Genomic DNA, 24,159 nt, shown 5'->3' on the forward strand with positions numbered 1-24,159 from the left:
AGACTAATCATAGGTATAAGTTATCAAAGTTATTAAAGCGTGACTGGCATTTGAATAATAAAGAGTCAGTATGCCACTCAAGATTTACAGTATTTCCACAAACTACAGTCGTAACATATTTTCTACTACGAACAAATAGACTCGTTTTATAATTTTTAATAAGTGATTAAAAAAAAATCTTTATTTTGTCATAATGTATTACCCTTTGAATAAATTTTATGGCTAGTTAAACTTCAAGAAATTCTTTAAGTTATGATAAATTAATCTTATAACATGATATATATTTTAAACTTTGAAATCTGGTTATCTTAGCCTTCCGTATTTTTATGTCTTTTGTCTTTTGTTCTGATTGTATAACCTATCCGTGGGAAATCTTTAGTGTGGTTTACTATAAAAGATTTTGAATAAAAGGTTTGCCTCTGAGGCAACAATTAAATAATAATAATCCATAATTCCATACTAATGTTATAAATGCGAAAGTGTGTCTGTCTGTCTGCTAGCTTTCTTCACGGCCCATCCGTTCAACCGATTTTAAAGAAATTTGGTACAGATATAGCTTGCATCCCTGGGAAGGACGTAGGCTACTTTTAATGCTGAAAAATTAAAGAGTTACACTGCGTCCACTGCTGGACATAGGCCTTTCCAAGAGCGCGCCAGCAAACACGGTCCTCCGCCTTCCACATCCATCCGCTCCCCACCACCTTCTTCAGGTCATCGGTCTAGCGGGCTGGGGGTCGTCCCACACTGCGCTTACCGGTACGCGGTCTCCACTCCAGAACACGTCTGCCCCATCGGCCGTCGGTTCTGCGACAGACATGACCTGCCCATTGCCACTTCAGCCCGCTAATCCTTTGAGCTATGTCGGTCGCTTCAAGACAATCTGCCGTGATGTATTTAATTGATAAACGGTCACGACTCTCAGCAATGAGGAATACGATGCAGAGAGAGAGATGGGAACATGCTCGGACGAAACTGTCTTTTAACGTTTAAACTACCGTGAGTGATTTCCATTATAAATACTATCTGTCCCGGCTTACTCACGTGTGTAGTCGACGTTAGCCCGACTAGTTTCGAACCCATCCGGGGTCCTTTTTCAAGGGAGTCCGTCCGCGCACGCGCCGCGGTTTTGACACGTGTGTAGTCGGGCTAACGTCGACTACACACGTGAGTAAGCCGGGACAGATAGTATTTATACTGTCTTTTAAGATGAATGTTGTGGTCTGTAAAATGTGATCAAAATTCACATGACGTATTACGTATATTTTCGAAGGAGAACTAGAGTAACCGACATATCTCAACGGGTTGCGAAGCTGTAGTGGCAATGGGCAGGGCACATATAGTTCGTAAAACCGATAGACGTTGTTGGAATGGTGACCTCGCACCTAAAACGCAGCGTTGGAAGACCCCCCACTAGGTGGACGAACGACATCAGACGAGTCGCAGGGAGTCGCTGGATTCAGGCGGCGCAAGACCGTGGCGTGTGGATTGTGGAAGACCTAACGGAAGAGACCTACGTCCAGCAGTGGACGTCTATCGGTTCATGATGATGATGACGATATTTTCCAATACTGGCAAAAGAGACAGTTGAATGTCAAGCATGCTCTAAATACATTCTTGATCATAATATTTTAAATTCATGCATATGCACCATGCACTTTAAATTCTTAAGCATCTGTATAATCGAGGTCATGAACTTTGCAATTTAGATGTACGTAAGAAAAATCGTGGGTGGCAATGAATTTATTTTTTGTAAATAAATAAACGGCAATTTTTTTAAGATTCCTAATTGCACACCATACTCACCATGTACAATAACTACTTATTATTTTATTTGAACTCTGTTCTATCCAAAGAATTTCTAAGTACTACTTCGTAGGTTCTATCATACTTATCCTGTCAATTACTAGGCTATTGATTATGTCATAATATAGAAAGGACCTAAGACGTTCCCGGTCTTTTAGTACAGGAATAATTCAATGGGTTATAAAAATAGAAAAACCGTGGAGTGCTATTAAATTTGTGGGTGGAAATTAAAGATGGGGGTGAAAAACCATTTTGATTTTTTCAATATATCTCGCAAACAAAGCAAAATTTTGATATAATGTACATAATTTTTTCTACATTATCAAATTTCCCATCGAAATGGTATTTTTCAAGTATTCAAAAAAACCATGCCAAATCACTCGAAAACAAATTTGAAAAAAAAAATAGGCCAAAATTTAGATTTTTTGAGTTTTTTTTGTTTTTGGCCTGTATCTTTTATTTCGTTGAGATAGGTATAGGCATTGCTAAAGATTAAAAAAGTAAATGAACTTTTCTTCAAAATACTGGCTTAAAATATCTTTTTGATCAAAAATTGATCGATATAATAACCATTTGAACCTGGCTTTTTTTCGCATTTTAACCCTCTAGTATGAATATTATTACACGATTACTTCGAAAATTATGAACTGATTTTGATGATTCTTTATTTGTTATGTAGGTCATGCTCCAGAGGTAGTCACGTTTTATTTGGTAAAGATCTCATCTTCGGAGATGGAGAACGGAACTCCTCAATGGATAAGAGTAAATTGCTCGCGATCAGTTTTCTTCGTGCCCGGAGAGCACGTTAAGCTATCATTTCCATCTAATACCACTAAAATTTTGATTACTGATAAGTCATCGTTAAAAACGACATTGATGAATAGGTACGCAGAAGGATCTGATTTGTCACTTGATCTGATTGATTTTATTTCAAGAAATCCTTAAAATCATGTGATAATTCTAGGAATCCCACAGAAATAAGGAATACGAGTGAGAAAAATCGTGCAGCGCGAGTTAATTTGACACCTGATTAAGTAAAACGTAAAACTTACAAACTGTTTTAATTAGGTACTGGTATTTAGAAAAAGCTTCTATTGATACATTCCTGCCTTGAGACCCGTTTGATTAAAAGTTCTTCCTTTAAACAAGTTACCATATTCCAACCAAGGCTTATAATCCGATGGTCATTGATTTAATATGCGGTACATAATATGAGTATATCTTATTTTTCTCGATATTCTCGTATGTACCGCAAGAAAACACTTTCGCCTTCACAGCGCAGGTTGTTCTTTTTAAATGCCCTTATGAATCATGGATAAATACGTGTGACCAATTTTTCACAAGGAAATAAAATCCACCAAAATATAAAATGCACAACAGGACGCGCGTGACGCAATTTAAGCTAACGAATTTGAAACAACGTATAAAAATTAAAAATAAGTAAAATAGTATGCCTATTTACATTTCAAATCGCTTGAATATTTAAATTATTCCAATTCTGTAAAACGCATTAAAATGTACAATTAAAAATTTAGATGACTATAATATATAAAATGATCCTACGATAATATGCGCTAAAATGTTAACTGATTAGAAGACATACTGAAAATATCCGGATCTAAATTACACATTATTAATTTTGATGCATAAGATTTTGGTTACTTATCAGAATTTTATTTTTATTCAGGCTAAGGGATAAATAAACTGGATATTTGGTAAAATGTGATGATTGTTAATGATTGAAACTAGGTGAAAATAATTTTCTAAAATGAAATATTTATACCATTTATTGGAGAAGACATTTATGCCATTGTTATTTGGGTAGGTAAGGAATACACAAGCTGGAAAAATATTACCATTGATATAGTGGACACTAGAAGTACCTGAATTTCCCAAATTGAGACTCGGTAGTGTCAGGATAGTATGAACCCGGCGCTTCGTATGGGGAGCGCGGGGCCGGCGCGGGCGCTGACGTCGCTTTTCTCCGACCGTACGCCGTATTCGGGTTCCCGATATAAAAGCCTCAACCGCCCATTCACCCGCCCGCAGTGTGTGCTAGAACGTTACAGTGTCCACTACTCTCGTGCAAGGACTTATTGTTTAACCATGATTTCACGGTGTTTATTAGTGCTAGCAGCCGCCCTCGGCGTGGGTACGTAGTATTTGAAATATTTAGGGTGCGGCGAGGCGGACGGATTCCTGTATAGTGTAGTGAAGGATCTGGTACATTGTGTTAGTATGCAGCCGCGGTATGGAGCGGGAAAGCTGCCGAAGTGTTATCGATATTGGTTTCCACACTGGTTGCATTGCGCTGCAAGTGCTGGGAATAGAAATTGCAGTTAATTCGCTGCCTTGATTCGTTCTTTTGGAGTGCCATACCTATGTGTGTTTTCTATGACTATTACGTTAAAATATAGCAGCTATTATGCTTATCCTTTACCTACTTAATTTTAAAGACAGAATTATATAAAATCATGTTCAATACTATAAGTTTTAAAACTTTATTTAAGCTTTCTTTCAATCTATTAAATTTCTATATTTTATATCTTATATGCATTGTTTGTTGTACAGAAAAATCATATTGAATAGTTTTTTTAGCACCATAACATATCTATGGCACTTTTTAATTACGACATCTTACTTGCAATATCTGCCCGCCTTTCCGCATCTATTATGATAATAATAATATAATAGTTTAACACAATATAGTATTATGAATGAAAGTCACCTGGACCGATTGGAAATCTGTAACAACCCACTTTCACTTATTTACTGTTATTATCTATTTGTTATTAGTTCCTTTGTAATTTCGAAAACAAAATTGAAGCATTTTTTTTTTGTAAAATTGACAATATATAGGCAAATGTCGAAAACTTGCGTAACAGTTGGAAGATAAGATGCCAGAAACAATATATAACGCTTTTCCAGTATTTTTTCTTAACAGTGAAATCTTTATTGAAATATCTAATTAATAATCACAAACATAGATATGATTATAACTACATTTATATGTAATATTCATTAAGGACGGCTTTTTACCATAAAATCATTAAAGTACTTTATATTGCAAACTGGCATGGATGGACGCGTGGATTTAGGTTCTGATTTTCCGGGATAAAAAGTAGCTTATGTCACTCTCCAGATCTTTGACTATAACCATACAAAAAATCACGTTGACGCGTTCCTCAGTTGCGACGTGATTAAAGGGCAAACTAACAAACAACCACACATTCGCATTTATAATATGAGTAGTGATAACAACTAGATAACCATACAGATAGCTTATAAAATCATGATAGAGTGCGGAAATGTTACTTGTAATGATTAACATTTATAAATAACAAAGGTTAGATGTTATTAGCATAGACCATAGGTGTTATGTCAGCATATTATGCTAATTAAGAAGAATAATATGTATTTGGTTTTATTTCATCTCAATGGAACGCTAACGTAATGTATGTAGCAATTAATGCTAACGTCCCCATTAGCTTTCTAACCTACACTTTAAGTTGCATAACACGAATATTGGGTGGGCATGTGTGATATAAGATATATACTATGATCTCCGTATGGCGTATCGAGAAATGGATTCATTGAATCTGGGACAGAGATAAGGTTTTAGGTATGTAATTTCCGTGTAGGTACGATTTTTAAAGCGAAAATGAAAAAGCGCAGATTTGGCATTGTTGTGGAAACTCATCTTAACATCAGTTATTATGGACTATGGAGTCTATGTAATACGTTGTCCATGTTTCTCTTCTCTAAATAGTCAAAAAAGAAATAAAACATAATGTCAAAAGTGGAATTCGAACCCACGCCCTCAAAGAGGGTTGACCCGGTAAAAATTTGATCTTGCACGTATCCGAGAATGTTTATTTTAAAAATACAAAATGAAAGATTTGTTTATAAAAATCTTGTTTTATCTAATTGTTCTTAAATAATCAAAAAAAACAATTGAAAACATATTGTGTGTTCTTCCCACCCTAACTCATGGCACTGAGACGTAGACAATTACAAACAGCCTGATTTACAAATTCACAAGTCGAGCTTTATGGAGAGAACTATTATGTTAGGTTAGCACCAGTTCCCTATAGGATAACATCCGGGACGAGGAAATCCGCAGGCGAAATAAGGTCACTGATATATAGCTCAACCCATCTCCAAACTGAAGTGGTAGTGGGCAGGCCATGTTTCTCGTAGGGGCGATGGCCGTTGGAGGCTGAAAAGTCCTGGAGTGGAGACCACGCAATTTAAGGGGTAGCATGGGGCGCCCTCCGGCACGATGGATTGACGATAGAGGGTGGCAAGGAGTGGGTGTATCAGGAATGATGAGGATAGGGTGTGGTGGTGCTCATTAAGGAAGGCAATTATTCAACCTTGGATGTCGATAGTCTGATATGATGATCGTGATGATGAATTTAAAAACTTCCAAACATAGATTAAAAACTCAAATATATAGACATAAATATAGTACGTACCTATATGTGTAATTATTTAGTATCGGATATTTGAAAATGAAATGAAAATAGTGCAAAATTATTGAAGGATATCCTTAATTGATTATTTGGCATTGGCAATTAATTATTTTTCGTAATAAATCTAGACTCACTAACTACTTAGTTTTCTAATGACTAATATACTTATTACTTATGTATAGCCACAACGTAAATATATACAGTGAGGCGACGCCCTTGATTTTTGCGGACGAGCCGGCTATAAGGTATATAGTATGCGACAGGTTGAAATGGCAATCGGGGAGGGAATGCCCTCACACCCGTACAGCCTCCGCGCTAACGCGGTGCGGGCGAACGTGGGTGACGTGCGGGTGTGCGGATCGACCCCCCGCCTCAAACCTCAATTGCCATCTCAACCCGTCGTGGACTATACATACCCGAACCACTGGTCCACTAATCAGTACCCTCATTATAAAATATGCAAAAGTGTGTTTGTTTGTTGGTTTGTCCTTCAATCACGTCACAACGGTGTAACGGATTGACGTGATTTGCATGGGTATAGATAAAGACCTGGAGAGTGACACAGGCTACTTTTTATCCCGGAAAATCAAAGAGTTCCCAGGGGATTTTTAAAAAACTTAATTCCACGCGGACGAAGTCGCGGGCATCAGCTAGTAAAAAAATAAATTAAAGTTTGTTCTGCTGACTTCTGCGGATCCGTATAAGGTTCGGGTATCTACCAAAATGGAGGTGGGCGAAGATATTGTGTTTTGATTATTGTGTACAGATTATTGATAGCTGATGATACGATACCTACATCTGCGGTTTGCTCCACTTAAGTGGCTTAATCACTCCCTTGGATATATTGGTGACCAAAATCTATAATGATATTATGATGAAACTTGACTCATTCATAGTATTTCTGTGTAAGTTCAATAGATTAGGTTTAGGTATAGTCAACTTTAATGGTTACCTAGTTAATTTTTTTGAATGATCATGGAAATTTTCAATCTGCAGCAATGTATATATTTATATGCGCAGAATAAGTCAAAATAAACTCATGAAAAAAATCGTATGAAATGTTATATTACTAGTTTTAAACTATTTTTTTGTAGACAGCTTCCTGATCAACGATATTCGATGGTTCAGGATTTAATAATAAATAGGAAAAGCTTATGATTTTTTTTACAAAAAATAAAATAAAAACAAACTTCAATACCTAATCGTGTTTGTACATTAAAAATTAAAAAATAATTTAATTTAATTTGTTCTTGGTAGTAAAACAATTTTATTGTACCTACCTACTAAAGTTTTGTAATGCACATGTAACAATTGCATTCATTTCGAAGAATTGTATGCAAGGCAAAAGTTATTATGAAACAGTAATAGAATTCAAATTGTCGCTCGTCTCGACAGGTCGGTGTTCCTTCATTGGTTAGAGTCAGTATAGAGTTTTAACCATTGTTTGTGCATTGGTGGCACGTACCCAGTTCACACGAATACGCTGCGTAGTTTTGCGAAACGTCAGCTTCATATTTCACAAATATAATAAAATAATTACAAAAAAAGAGTAATTTTCTATGATTTTCCTAAGTCTGGTTGCGATAGCGCATATTATTACAGTTTGCATTTAATTGTTGCGTAAATATGTATTTTATGAAACTTAACCCTAATCGGTATTAACATACGGCCGAAAAATCTATCAATATTTTTTATGATTTTGTTATGATCTTTTTGGCAAATAACAACGTTGCTTAGTAATTTATCTACAGACTAAAGATAGATTGATTATTAATTTTTGCCAATACACAGTATATAGTTTGAGATTATCATGTGGTAGGTAGGTACTATTTAGGTATCAATCTTTTATTTTTGTTTTTTGTATCTTCCTATTAAAATTTTCATGATATAAAAAAATCTTTTATATACCACGATAGTTGAATGCGCTTAAGTGCTTTATACGTTCGATATTAAATCATAGATTTAGAAATGTACAGATTAATCACACTTATTAAAAGCGAAAGGCAATTTGGGCTTTGCGTTTACAAATCAAATTGATCGCGAAATTTTACGATCGTAGCAATTAAATATTCATAAACTTATTATTGCGTGAAGGTATTCAATTATCCAGGCTCGCGGTGCGTGTGTGAATTTCTCAAGAAGAAAGAAAACTCGGTGAAAATGATTATTATACTGCTTGAGTGCGCAAGCTATCGAATATTATGTTTATCTTGTATACAATCTGATGATAAACACATTATGTTATAGAAAACTCTATTCTCTTCCCATTCTATCCTAATCCAAATTCGAAAGTTTGCTACTTTGCTGGTTTGTCTTTTAATCACACTGTAACAGAGCAAAGGATCAAACTGATTTTTTTGCATAGATATAGGGAAAGACCTAAAGAATGACTTTTTATACTGAGAAATTAAAATGCACTGGCGGGATTTAAAAAGAGTAAATCCAACGGACGAACTTAGCGGGCATTAACAACTATTTCTAAAAGAAATTTTTCATGAAGTTGCTAAATCAAATGTTATAAACGTCTGAGAGTGATAGCCTAAAAATAAATTGGCAGAAAAATCATTTCTATTTTAATCTTCTCAGTGTATAATTTGTAATTAGCTTGCAGTGTATACTTTTAAATCCAATTACTAAGTTATATTTAAACTATTTGATAGGATAGGTCCCTTAACTTACGAAGCCTGTCTTAAAGCCTTGAGACTCGTGTCGTAGTTTCCTAAAACGTTGTGTTTCTCTTATCATTAGCTGTCTAACAAGAAATGATTTGTAATTAGCACCTTTACACCAACACAATGGCGAGGAAGTTTGATTGTTGTTTCTATTCGAATTTTTTATTGTTTACAACCACGATAGCTGTAGCCAACAATGCATCGTTTTTGAAGGTTGGAATTAAGAATTTTTCTTACACGATGATATCAGTGTGTTTGGTTCAGTTCCGTGAAACTCTTGCAAGTGTTTTAAGCACAGCTCTTGGTATTAAGTATAATAACATTCGATCATTTTATACACGTAGGTTCTTACCAAATAAATATTCATAATAAATATAAATAAAATTCATTAATTTTGAATATTTCCGAAACGATCCTCCATTATAGACCGCCAGCCATTCTTAGCTTATGCCCGCACTTCGTCCGCGTGGATCTGGATTACAAAAATTTCAAACACCTATTTTATACCCTTAAGGGTTGAATTTTTAAAAATTCCTTCTTAGCGAATGTCTACGTCATAATAGCCTATCTGCATGCACAGCATAATCTGTCCAGTAATTTGAGCTGTGCGTTCATAGATCAGTCAGTAAAATTTATATATTTAGACGCGCTACGGCTCGTGGCTTTGCTAAACGAAAATACGAAACCTGTTAATTCCCTATCCCGCGGGAATTTCGAAAAATTCGGCCTTATTCTTTGTTTACATTATAAAAAGAAAATCGGTGCACAGCTTTCTAGATTCAAGGGTTAAGTGTCATGTCAGGTAGTCAGTCAGGATTTTTCTTTACATTAATTGTATTAAGTAGATTACGTTTTTAATAGGCGTACATAATGTTTGCTCTATATACGCAAATTAACAGTAATACCTATACAACACGATTTAAATTGAATAAGTTTGTTGGATTACTCATCAAGTAACTATTCACAAAGCTCCAGTTACATTGAAATAGAGTTGAATGCGGCACATTAATAAGTCATTACATGACACAACATTTGAATTGTAATCGCAGGCCGCAGCACGTATGTCCGTCTATAAATAATAGCGTGTAATTAAATTACAAAAGCATCTTGAGCTTAAACATGGCATTCATTACCTGACGGAGATTGTCTGTCCTTCAGCCAACAATATAACCTCACGCCGCCCGGCCGGCCCTTGTATTGTGTTGTTTTTATTCTTTAGATCCACCATGCGTTATCTTAATGTACGGAAACCCACGCAAAATCGATGTGAATTCCGATAATTTAAATACGGAAAGTGGCATTTAATTCATAACTTACCCATTGTTTTATCTAAATATATAAAAGGAAAAGGTGACTGACTGACTGACTGACTGACTGACTGACTGACTGACTGACTGACTGACTGACTGATCTATCAACGCACAGCTCAAACTACTGGACGGAATGGGCTGGAAACTATAGCTTTGTGAGTTTTACCTTTTTAACCTTAAATCGTAAAAATTTATGTTTCTGTATTCGTTCGTTACCTATGTATGGGTTCACGCATCGTTTATCCAACTGAATTGATACTTTGTGCAGTTATTGTTGATACTTGCGTGAAGGTTTCTGACAAAGTACCTACCTACTATGAATTAAATAAAAGTTTATTTTTTATGTGTATCCTGTATTCTTACTCTTTGAAATTTGTTAACAATAAAGATGTTTAAATAAACAAATGAATGACGATTCAAAAATACTTGCAAAAGTTTAATTGAATACAAATTATTTTATTTTACTTTTTAGAATGTTTAATGGTTGACGGGTTGGTCACATTGCAACTGATTGCAACGCAGGTCAAGCATCAGCTAGTTTGTTATAAAATCACATTACTTGTATAGTAAGTACCTAATTACCTTTATATTCACGATTTAGAAATACGTCAAAAATAAAATGACGATATGCTAAGTTGCGGTTTATATTATTACCACCACGAAGTAATTATCGTAGTCGTGTAAAAAATTAAATTAACCGTGTTGTAATAGTTGACTAAGTATAATAATGCAACATACATTTAGTTTAGTAAATTCCTTTTAGAAATAAATTAATATAAAAAAATCTTCTTCTTTAATAGCCTTTATTTATCTATTGCTGGACATAGGCCTTCTCATGCGCACGCCATTCTTCTCTGCTGGGCAAGTCTCTTCCAAGTTTTCCTCGTAAACTTGGTGATGTCATCGGACCAACGAGATGGTTGTCTTCAGACGTTAACCAAAATAAAGAATTGATTATAATGATAAGAATTATTATAAATAAGATAAAAGCAGTATAATATTATTTCGTTGCGAGGTTTCTAACTTCGTAATTTTCTTTAGAAAAAAATTTATGACCAATAGTTGTCATCATGAATTCTTAGTTATTTTATTACCAACTCAAACAATAAAATTATGAATACTTGACCAACTTCAAAATAATAGGAGTTTTACTGTCATTTCTAACCTTAGAATAGTACGTATAAAACAAAGTCCCAATTCGTGGTTATCTGTGTATTAACTTCTTAACCGTTTAAGCTTGACATTAATGATGAATCTATCTGTAATCTGTCGATAAGCTCCTTTTTGATTAATGTTTCACAAATCACATTTTTGGATAGTAACTTATCGACAAGTTCCAAAAGGGTTGATTATTTATCAATTATACCGGTTGTAAGTGGATTTCAGTACAATTTTCGCGATTTTCACAAGGAAGGCTTGAATTATTAAAAAATCTCATTTAATTGATAGAATAGGAAAGCTCACCCATGCGGAGCCGAGGTGAGGCAGGTAGTTTGGAATATAAAAAAAAGCAAAGAATGCTGAACGAATGGAGAAGCGATTTAAAAAACTTTTAAACGTTGCTTTTCACGCAAACAGATGAAAACATCTCACTTTCACCAGAACAGTTAATAATGTCGGTTATCTAATGAGGTTTTTAATGTTGCATCACAATATTGTGAACCAAGACTGGGGCTTTGTTTGTTATATTATTGCTATATTAATCTATGTATGTTATTGCATACGCATACGTATCGATTAATCTGTAAATAAGAAAATATCAGTTTCAAGTAACTATTTAATACCTAAGTACCTATATCAGCTGAATATAGGTTAAAACTTTGCATTTGATTAGAATTTAAATTGTTTGAGAATATATTTTGTTTGAAACCGATTTCTATCATATTTCCTTATTGAATAAATGCCAAAATTTACAATTAACTTGTACATAAATACCGAGGTCACAGCTTAGGTCAGTGTTATCATTTTCATTTATAATAGTCTACAAATTTATTAACCTAACTAGCTTACCCGCCCCGGCTACGCTCGGGTCGAATTTAGGTAATCGGCGTGGGCGTGAATTTACAAAAACCCTGAAAACGTATTTCTTCATTTGTAACCGAAAACCCAAATACCAATTTTCATGGAAATAACTTGAAAATGACGGACTTTCAGACAAATTTTCATCGCCTATTTAACCCCCTTGGCAGTAGAAATTTTTGAAATTTTATTATATTAATTACCTACGTATTAAAAGAAATACACACATACAATTATACAAGTTTAAATTCTCTACCTATTACGGTTCACGAGACAGACGGACGGACAGCGGAAGCTTAGTAAGATGGTCCCGTTGGCATCCTTTGGGTACGGAACATTAATAAATAAATGACATTTAATATTTAAGCAACGTGCTTATATTTTATATTACGATTAAAGGTCAATCGTGATTGGAGATTCGATAACGAGATGCGCTCGCGCAGTACTCGTATGTTAACGAAACCGAAAGTCCCGCCCACGAACTCGTTTGGTAGGTCAATTTTGGGCTTTCACCTGTATTACTTCACGGTTTACGGCCTTAATATTAAATAATATTTACTTACGTAATAATCGATTTATGTAATATATATGTTTGGCGTGAACATATTTGTCAAGATTGTCATGATCTCGATAATAAGTATTAGTTACGACATATTTTTTCATTGTTATTTTATAAAGAAAAAGCGTTTATGTAATGTTAGAAAACCTAACAAAAACTCTCTTGTTGATTATACAGAAGGTCGTTTTTCGTTAAATAAGTCCCAATAACCTAGAAATCTATTTATTATTATGCTATATCAAAAAGTCTTTTCATTCGTTGTGCATAACTTTGAGAGAAACAATTGTTTTTGTAGATTTTGTTTTATTTTATAGGCATTGAAGTAGAGCACTATTTCAATAGATAAAATACCTACTATATAACTAAGTATTTGTATACTTATCAGGTATTATAGCTTATCATCATTATGGTGAACCCCTCGCCAGTTCACTACTGAGCACTGGTCTCCTCTCAGAATGAGAAGTGTTCTTCTTCTTCTTATTTTACTTTATGTTTTTTAGTAATGCCACACCAGCATACCTTACAGTTCTCCATAATAGTCTCAAAGGTGTGTGAAGTCTGCCAATCCGCATTTATTCTCATTCTGAGAGGAGATCCATGCTCAGTACATAGTGAGCCGCGCGTTAGGTTGATAGAGACAATAGTGTGACTGCAACTTGTAAATTAATAACAACCACCTGCTACTGTTATACAGTACGCAGCAGAAAATAATGTACATGGACCTTTAGAAAGATATAGCTGTTTTGTAGAGCATCGTCTCTGTCGTTGAGATCGACAAAACGTCACATAGGTATGAGTGGCTGAGTAAACGCTCTTCAAAACCGAAACCTCTTTCTAAAGGTTGATGTACATTATTGTCTGCCGCGTACTGTACAACGTTTTGTGTGGGCACAGTTCTGTGGTCATGTCATACATACAACCTACTGTGCACACGACGCTACGTGAACGCACGACCCGCCGCACTCCTCGTGTGCTTGCGTAAATCTTCACCGCGCATACGAGATTGCTAATTACACTTACGCTACTAATTTACCTTGGGAATATGGGTCACGGTACGCTTTCGCTTGAACGGGCTGAAACAATGAAAATTGCTCTTGCGATTTTTGTACATACCTTTTGCCAGTTAGAAATTAACCTTACGTTACTGCTGCCTTGATAGCCTAGTGGTTACGAAATCCACATCCTACTCAGTAGGTCGGGAACTCGGTCCCGGACATGCACCTCCAACTATTCAAAGCCACATGCGTTTTTTAATTAAATATCACTTGCTTTAACGGTGAAGGAAAACATCGAGAGGAAACCTGCATGCCTGAGAAACCATAATCAGTCTATCTGTAATTTGTTGATAAGTTAGTTCGCAACGTTGTTTTTGCCAAGAATTAAATGTCTTTTTGACAAATAACAACGTTGTGTATTGTGTTATTAATTTTGGGTTTTAGGCGGTAGATAAAAGTACCTAAATGAATAATTTTACGCACGCAGATTATATTTGTATTTTTGACAGAACTTGATGGATTTGTGTCTATTTGTAATTAAGTGTCAATAATATAGTTTCTTAGCAATGTTAATTTGTAAAAATAGTATAGTCTCTCTCTGATCATAGATAGATTGATTATTATTTTGTTCATTTTAGATTTATTGAATTAATAATATTTAACGGTCGAACCGTAAATTAAATTTGTCTTGAACTCTATGCAATTTTAAATTTAGTCTTCCATCTTGTGGAATGTTTCTAACCACGTCTGGTATTTGAATTAATATGACAGGTTGCCCTCGCTTATGCCGCAACTGTTGAGGATTATTGTAAACAGTGGCACTTTCGATAACGATTTAATCATAGAAACTCGAAAACACCAGATTAAAACAACACAATATTATAATGGTATGGTTCTCTAGAATGACATCTATAGAGCTTATCCTACATTGTGATAAATCTAACTAAGTACTTAAAGTTTACATACTTACCAATTGCCTAATAAATGAAACGGCTACTTACGAAAAAAAATCGTTATTTGTATAAAAAACCGGCCAAGTGCGAGTCAAGCTCGCGCAATGAGAGTTCCGTACAACAGTCGCATTTTTTCGACATTTTGCAGGATAATTCAAAAACTAAATAAAATGATTAAGATAAAATAAGATAATGCAATAAAAATCTGTTCTAGAATGCACAGGTGAAGACGTTTCATATGATACCCCACTTGATATAGTTATCTTACTTAGAAAATTGAAAATACTAATTTTAGTTCATGACCACAATTTTTTTTGTGTGATCTAACCCTAAATTCACGGTTTTCAGATTTTTCCCCAAATGTCAGCTATAAGATCTACCTACCTGCCAAATTTCATGATTCTAGGTCAACGGGAAGTACCCTGTAGGTTTCTTGACAGACAGACGGACAGAGACAGACAGACAGACAGACAACAAAGTGATCCTATAAGGGTTCCTTTTTCCTTTTGAGGTACAGCCCTAAAAATCACTAATAGGTTAATAGCAACTAAGTATCTTATCTATTTTTATTACTTTCTTCACCAACTATTTGTCAAAAACACCGTTATATCGCAGACTAGATAAAGTTCCACATACATAATTAAACAAAATATGACACACAGTACAGTGTCTACACATTTTTCATTATGGCCTCCTCAAATCCATACTAAATATTACAAACTATACGAAAGTGTTTCTTTTCACGGCTTATCCGTTTAATTGATTTTGATGACATTTGGTACAACGATAGCTTGCATCGCGGGGAAGGACATAACAAACATACTTCTTATCTCGGAAAATCAGAATTTCACCAAATTCACGTGGACGAAAACACGAGCAATCATATAGTAGTTTTTAAAATCAAATACAAGGTAGCCCTTGGCTGCAATCTCACCTGGTAATAAGTGATGATGCAGTCTAAGATGGAAGTGGACTAACCTGGGACGGTTATGGCAGTTTTTATTAAACCCATGCCCCTTTGGTTTCTACACGGCATGGAACGCTAAATCGTCAGGCGACAAGCCACGGCCGAACCCTCCCACCAGACAAAATTGAAATATAGACTAGAAATATAGAAGGATATTCATAACTCATTTCCGCTTCACTACAAACACCAAGTAATGATGTGAAGAAGTGTGAGAGTAAATTACGAAATAACCAAGATGCTCTTGCGGTTGGTTAGTCGCAAATGTCAACTGGTACCGACGACGGCCGGCTGCTGACACACATGACATAACATCCAAATGAGGTGGATGCTTTATAGGTGTCGAAACTTGTTCTTCCTTTATAGTATTTTTATTCATTCACACATTACTTGGAAGATTACGATCTAATACAAATCCATTACGCAAATTTAAACATTGTATAAAAACACATCAAGAAGTCTTGAGAGACATCAGTTGTACACTACTACATGAAATAAATTTTAGTTTGATAATTCTACCAGCTTATACTTGCGACTTCGTCAGCGTTTCCCTATTTTACACCCTTACGTGTTGAATTTTCAGAAATCCTTAGCGGATGTCTACCTACGTCATAATATGTCTGCGTCTGCATGCCAAACAGCCCGATCCGTCCAGTAGTTTGAGCCGTCCGTTGATAGGTCAATCAGTCAGCTTTTCCTTTTATATATTACATAGATATCACTTCCCATATTATAAAGCGAAAGGATGCTTGTTAGTTGGTTCGCCCTTCAATCACATCGCAACGGAACAACGGATCAACGTGTTTTTTTTGCGTGCGTTTAATTAAAGATCTGTAGAGTGGCACAGACTACTTTTTATCCCTAAAAACAAAGAATTCCCTCGGGATTTTGAAAAACTTAAATCCACGCGGGCATCATTTAGTGATTATATATACCGACAGAGATAAATGTATACTTGCGATATTTTTCAAGATGGATATAAAATCTTTACACTCTTCTCGTAAGATAAAATACTTAAGAATCAGATGTACATAATTTTAAGTTAGCGACCAGTAGGTAAAAAAAAAATAAAAAAAATCATATGTAGCAGATTTGAACATAAAGATTTTCGATTGGGTCTCAAATCTGAATGACCTAATTAGACCATACTTCTTAGCCAGCTATGTATAGTATGTACAGATAAACCTATTCTCGTCCAGCCACGTGCGTTTGGAAAAATGAAAATGAAAATGAAATGAAAATGAACACATGAATGAGCACAAACTGAATAACAAAGAGTAGGTAACCGGATAACTTGAACTAGTCATGCCTTGCCCAACACGAGTTTGTCGCGTGACATTCCGTGGAGAAAGAGCCGCCCTACCAGCGACCGGTATATTGCAAAACGATTGCGTGCTATAATCACCGTTCGGCTAAACCCCTGTGGTAGTTTCTTTTGAAATTTTACTTGTAATTCATGGAGACACCTCTATGTAAATAGCTTAGCAATAACTCCAACGTATGTCGTCATTTAACGTAATTCTTTTTGAAGGCCATCGAAGTGTTTCATTCTTTAGAGGAGTTTATTAGTAACGATCTCCAAACAAAAATTGTATATTATCCAATCAAACTCATTGAAATTTTGTCAATACGTTCTCGAAAATAATATCTCTGTCAGTGGTTTTACAGATTTCAGTAAAAATGACCTCAAATATTTATATCCAAATCTTGGAGACCGTCAAACTTTGAACAATAAAATTAGGTAAAATCTAACTACAATAATAAGGCATGCAGCTACCGTTTATTAATCAGTTATTTTCTTTTGTTTAGCGCTCGCCCAAGAATCCTTCAAATGCCCAGACGACTACGGCTTCTACCCACACCACATTTCTTGCGACAAATACTGGAAATGTGACAACGGAGCCGCCGAGCTGAAGACCTGCGGCAATGGACTCGCCTTCGACGCCTCTGACTCAAAATACTTGACCGAGAACTGCGACTACCTCCACAATGTCGAGTGCGGCGAAAGAACACAACTTGGTGAGTGAAAATCTTTGTCATGTCGGATAAATTGAGCTAAATTAGAGTCCATACTCAGGAAAATTCCGATCTCAGTAACAATACCTAGGTACTAGCTAACGCCCGACGAACGCAACACGACCCTCACGCTATTTATTGTACGTTGATGGTTCTGATTCCATCCCGCAAGTCTCAACAACAACTGTACAAAGTTTCAACTCAATCGGAGAAACGATGCGCGAACGAATAGGTAACGAATAGATATACTATACACGCACAACAGAAGGAAACGTTTAAGTGTAGAAACCAGCCCAGAGCCAAAAAGAAGAACATAGGTATACTATAACATTCGTTTTCAAATACATACAAGTATTATAATGCTTTATGTATGTACCTAACTACTTGAGCATGAATACTAAGACAATTCAATATCGGTGTAGGTTCTTGGGCAATACTTAAGTAATTTATATTCATAAAACAATAACGCCTAGACTAACTTGATAGGTACCTACTGAGAAATAAGTCGTAAGCTTGACCTTGAATAAAATACGGAAACACTGAGACTAGATTTTGTTATAAAGATCAAGACAATAAATTACGCAAGGATGTTATTATACAAAAGATTTATAATTTAAATAAATTGTCTGCGGTCAAAGTTAAAGGATTTGTATGATAATAATGTCATTTGGGTATCCAAAGTAGTAGTTACTACCAGGATACGAATGAAGGTCGTTCAGTTAGTATAAAAAGATCTTCGCACATTATACAGACTCGATCTCGACTTCAAGCCGACTCGATTCTCAGTACAGTATCGAAATGTGAGCACTATGTTACGCTGTTTACGGTTGAATATTGAATGATGTAATTGAAGAGTACGATGCCTACTAGCGGTTCATGCGTTGTAAATTGCATCAAATAAATCTGTGGAATCAACTCCCTTCGCCGGTGTTCCCATTAGATTACAACACGGGGTTATTCAAGGGGCGGACCAACAAATTCCTGAAAGGCCGGCAACGCATTGATGGTTCCTCTGGTACTGCAAATGCTCATGGGCATCACTAATCACTTAACATCAGGTGATCCGCCTGCTCGTTTGCTCACTATTTTTATTAAAAATTATACTGAAAACTTCACAATAAAGAACACGATATAATTTCATATTTCCATGCATTACTGTGAGTCGAGTCGGAGTCAGCAGCGGCGGTCGGCGAAGACCTTAAACCACATAATAAGCTGATGGTTAAACACATTAACGACATTTTTTGACTCTTCACAAACATTCTTTGACAAAAATAAATTACTAACCTTGAACTAGTAGCTTTTGAAGCATACGTCTTCGTTATTGCATTAGCAAACAGGTTTCACTAATTAGTATACATGAGACTAGCATAATATACAGTAACGATTGCTATATTTGTATGAGGTAACCTAATTATACGAAAGGTAAAGGTTAAATTGTTTATCATTGTATGTTAATATATGTACTTAATAGTTTTTCTCCTCATAGGCGTCCCCACGCAAACTTTGGAGAGCCTATGAGGAGAAAAATTATTAATACGTGGACCCACGTATGTTATTTAGAAACTTCAACAGAGTTCAATATCTTCATTTGTTCCTGACAACACAAATTTCAAACCCCTATTTCACCTCATAAGGGGTTGAATTTTAAAAAATCCTTTATTAGCGGGTGCCTACTGCATAATAGCATGCCAAATTTCAGCCCGATCCGTCCAGTAGTTTGAGTTGTGCATTGATAGATCATCAGTCAGTCAGTCAGTTAGTCAGTCAGTCACCTTTTCATTTTGTATATTTTGTAGATGATTAAAATACAAATACAACATAATTTACCTAACTTTTAAACTTTGTTTGGTTTTGACAGAGCCCCCAATTGGAACTCCCCACTGCGCGAGATTGTACGGTATCTTCGCCGATGACACCAAGTGCGATGTCTTCTGGAACTGCTGGAACGGAGAAGCGTCCCGCTACCAGTGCAGCCCCGGACTTGCCTACGACAGAGAAGCTCGCGTGTGCATGTGGGCTGACCAGGTCCCCGAGTGCAGAACCGAGGGTACGTAAACATTCCTTCTTTAAATTGAAATAAAAAATACGAACTAATCATATCGATACAAAGTAAAAATTTATTCAAAAACCGTTTTTTTACTGATACTATAATAAATGTTTTATTAACAAAAGTATTAAAAATAAGCATTCATGTCAATCAAAAACGAAATGTTAATAATCTCCTCTAATTTAACGATAATAATCTAATTTATGAAAGCACTTTACATGATGCACTGGATGAAGAACACGCACAACTGCCTCTGAAGATCTTTACATCTGTATTTTCAACCTACTCTTCAACAGCACAACTTTCTCGTGTACCTACGTTCCGTTTCGCCTTCTCAAACTCTCGACTCACGTAACTTTTTCTGGTTTTTCCCAGAAGTAGCCAATGGTTTCTCTTGCGCGAACCCCGGAGAGATCGCCAACGCTGGATCCTTCAGCCGTCACGCCCACCCCGAAGATTGCCGCAAATACTATATCTGCTTAGAAGGAGTAGCTCGTGAATACGGATGCCCCATCGGAACCGTCTTCAAGATCGGAGACGCTGACGGCACCGGCAACTGCGAAGAACCCGAAGATGTTCCCGGATGGTAAGCTTTTAACACTTCTAACCATGAACTCTTCTTCTAGTTCAAGTAAAACAGTCTTGACTAAGTAACTTGGACTCTTACTTCTAAGCCACTAGTTGCGTACCTACCACTGGTGCTGTTTAATAAGTCAATAACGTTTTCAATTTAATAATGTCCTTGTAACCCAAATGTTTTCCTTGTGACTAACAATCTGCACTTTAGAGGTCAATTTTACAAAAACGTTTTTTATTTTAAAATATATTTTATTTTTAAGATAATTCATAAAATGTTTGAAATATGTAAGAACTAAAGCTCGCTACCAAAATTTTTTCGTTTGTTCATCGTGTTACGGGAAACTAAGGTCGTGTTTTCATTTACATAACTGAAATTTTACGCCTGCCCAGTCCATGTTGAAAATGAGTATGTCGTACCCATTATCACTGGAAATATAACGGAGTATGGTAATGACCATATTTTCATACAGTTTAGTATTCCATTGGATACTGTTTTTTCACCAATTAAACTTCTTCATCGTATATAATATTTTATAAAAGTTGTATGCCACAACACATTATTTAAATATCACCTCACAATTATTATTACCTATTCATTAAATAGCAATTTGTAGATTCTTTAAATATTTCCAAACCTTGAATAATGCAAAGAAAAATAAAGTTCTTGATAAATCGAGCGGCAAAGTTTTAATATTCTTGTTGCCATTTCAAGGCAGTTCAGTCGATATTGAGCGTTGTTAACGAGTTCTTGTTACACAATTAATGACATTCTTAGTCACAACTAGGCAGTAAAAGTTGCTAGGAATTGTGATATCCATTTATATCGGCTTGCGAAAATATATGTATTAATATATTAAGTTTAGTTTTAAAAGTATTTAGACGGTAGAAGAGAGAGGTAGTAAGGTTGGCGTACATTTTCAGTGAAGACTACTACGGAGACTTGGATCTGAAGGCTATCCGCAAGAGCGAGCTGCTCGCCGGGCTCCAGAGCAACGGCCAGTCCCGCGTCGTGCCGGCAAAGCAGCTCAAACCCCGACCCCAAAAAGAAAACTAAATATTCTACTCCCACCTTAAACCTTTTAATACTCACAACTTCCTTTGTCACCGCACACCACACGTGACAAATCAATTTCGCTTTCGGTAGAATTTAAAAATATCTATTGATCAGATTACAGGTTTATTGCTTTTGGTGTGCGCTGACCTAACTCCAGGTTCAAATTCGTATTTTAAGAGAGTGAAGCCAATTTGATTTGTATTCATTTCCAGTTGCCAAATACTTTTTCGTTGTAGCCTTTTATATCAGTTTCATGAGCCAGGTTAGAGAGTTAGTAAAAAAACAACGCTAGCAATATTTATTTTTTAATTTGTATTTAGTTTTGATAGCGTCCTGTTAGGTAGTAACGACCGATCGAATTGCCACATTATTGTTCTTTCAAGACGGAATTAATGTCGACGATAGGTTTGCATTTATGTTTAGGATTTTCAATGTTGGACGATGTAACAGGACATGATTCCATTCGACATTCCAATTGCAACAGCCACGACCTTGTAAATATCTTACGTACTGAATTAATTCACTTCGACTGAGTGTTGTTGTTTGACATAGAAACTGTAATACTTAAGTTTTATTTTTAGTGATAAAATAAACAAAATATATAAAAAATTAAACTGTTTTTTGATCTGCTAGAGTTGCACAATATCCGGTGTCTCCTGGTAACAATTTTACTTTCACGAGCACTCTGTCTCCTATTTTTATTGCATTCACTTTCTAATAACATTTTCATACTATCTTGTCTCTTACAGTAATTTCTTGTTTTCTTGTATTGTATATAATCATCTCTAGTAACTATAACCTGGCAGTCTTTTGCATCATCACCAAAACGATTGACAGTTTTGGTAACTAAAGGTAACTATCATAAGTTTTTTCTTTTTGCTTTAGATTTTAGGAAATTTGTTTTCAGTAATGCTTAATTTAATCAATCTAGTTGGAATTTAGACTTTTCAGTGGAATTATTTGCGAAGCTTTTTGTTATACTGTCGATCATTTAGACATATGTTCTTTTGAAAAAAAATCATTGATAATAAATAACTTATATATTACTTACTTAGTTTTTATCATGATAGTTTAGGGTTTGAATTACATACATATGAATAACCATCACGATCGTTTATGTCTCACTCAAAATCCATTCATTATATCTATTATAGTAGTATACGCAACTATCAGTTACTCTTTCATACGGATTCTTATTAGCGCTATGAGGATAATTTTAGGAAGTATATTCCTATCATTCACTTTTCGTTACTTGTATATATTGTGACATGTTTCGTTTGTGTTACAGCGAGGACTACTACGGCGATGTGGACCTAAAGGCACTCAAAAAGTTGGGATTCTGAATGTCAAAGAGCAACTCGAAGGACAGACTGAAGCTTAACCCTTTCGACTTGCTGAAATAGTGAAGGCCTCTTCTTAAAACCGGTTAATTTAATAATATTTATTGCGCTATACAAAATATGTTCAAATATTATTTTTAAAATGGTTTAGTTGTCATTCCTTTTGAAATGTAGTGTAGTGATTCAAGAATATTCCATGACGTCTTACGTGAGCGATTTGCACTGAAGCGAATACGATTAAAAATAAATAATGGGTATCACATCGTCGATAATTATGTACAAATAATCTAAACCGATACTCAGTCAAAGTCAACCCAAGATGAGATGTTGTAAACAACTTGGTTGAACATGAGGAAAAGTGTAGGTTAATAAAATTATTGATAGCCATAATATCCAAAAATAGATTTCTCTAACATTAGGGTTTATCAATAATTTTAAGTGAAATTTATTTTGAAGTCTGACTTTAAAATAAATAGCATTTACTCCTGTATGTTTTATGGCTTTACTAGTTAGTGTAATTGGTAGAAAAGCATGTAGTTTTTTACATGTAACATTGCGTTGTTTTACCAAGCCATATCAATGCAAATTGTTCACTCAGGCCCAAGTTATAGAGTTCATGGTCTGTCTGAAGAGGCGCTCGAGTATGTTTGTTTTATAGTTAAAAAGACTTTTATTTTTAAAGTCTTTTACGTTTTGTACTCTCTAAAAACTATAGTCTGTTTTTGACAAAAATTAAATTTCATTTAATTGCTGCCAAAAAGTAAATGAACTATCACTTGAATTACTTTGACATAGTACCACCCACACAAGTAGGTGCTGTGTTGAAATGAAATGATTTAGTCATAGTTTACTTTAGTTTTAAGATAGAGTTAAGTTAATTTTCATGGATTAGTGTAAATAAAGTTTTTAACAATAAAGTTTTAGATACCATTTTTTTCCCGTCGACATATACATTTAAAACTAAGACGAAAACACAGAGAGAGAGAGAGAGAAAATGTGTCTCAGAAATACCTAATACTAACTAAGCCTTAAAGAGTTATAACTTTTACGTTTGTTTCCGGGGCAGACTTGGTATTTAAATATTAAAAACATTTGCAGTCTTAATCTAAGTACCTAAAATCTTTCAATTAATTTTGATGATATTTTCACGTTCGTAAAGTACATTGTGTGGAAAATTTGATTCAATTTTTTATTAATGTTCGTACCTTGGATGCCCCTGTACAAAAACAATATCTTATGATCTCTGCGATAATGTTGTTGGTTCGACTTCCTCAAAGTCAAGGTCGTAAGGTAGATCACCTTATTCGACAAAGATACAATTTATTTTTTATTTTCAACGATACGAAGAAAGGCAGGTAGGTAGATCACCA

General features: G+C 35.2%; 1 protein-coding gene across 2 annotated transcripts; it reads left to right on the forward strand.

Moving 5' to 3' along the window:
* The first annotated feature begins 3,847 nt into the window (after positions 1–3,847).
* Positions 3,848–23,724, forward strand: Gasp (Chitin binding Peritrophin-A domain-containing protein Gasp). 2 transcript variants are annotated; one of them, XM_034985162.2, is made up of 5 exons: positions 3,848–3,955; positions 17,560–17,769; positions 19,628–19,816; positions 20,192–20,402; positions 22,738–23,724. In XM_034985162.2, exons 1-5 carry the CDS (start codon positions 3,910–3,912, stop codon positions 22,790–22,792), a joined length of 711 nt encoding a protein of 236 aa, XP_034841053.1. In that variant the 5' UTR covers positions 3,848–3,909; the 3' UTR covers positions 22,793–23,724. The 2 variants fall into 2 exon arrangements, with proteins under 2 accessions (XP_034841053.1, XP_034841052.1); XM_034985161.2 differs by lacking the exon at positions 22,738–23,724 and adding an exon at positions 21,317–22,063.
* Positions 23,725–24,159: the final 435 nt, after the last annotated feature.

The sequence above is a fragment of the Maniola hyperantus genome, chromosome 4, assembly GCF_902806685.2.
Source record: "Maniola hyperantus chromosome 4, iAphHyp1.2, whole genome shotgun sequence".
Classification (NCBI taxonomy): Eukaryota; Metazoa; Arthropoda; class Insecta; order Lepidoptera; family Nymphalidae; genus Maniola; species Maniola hyperantus.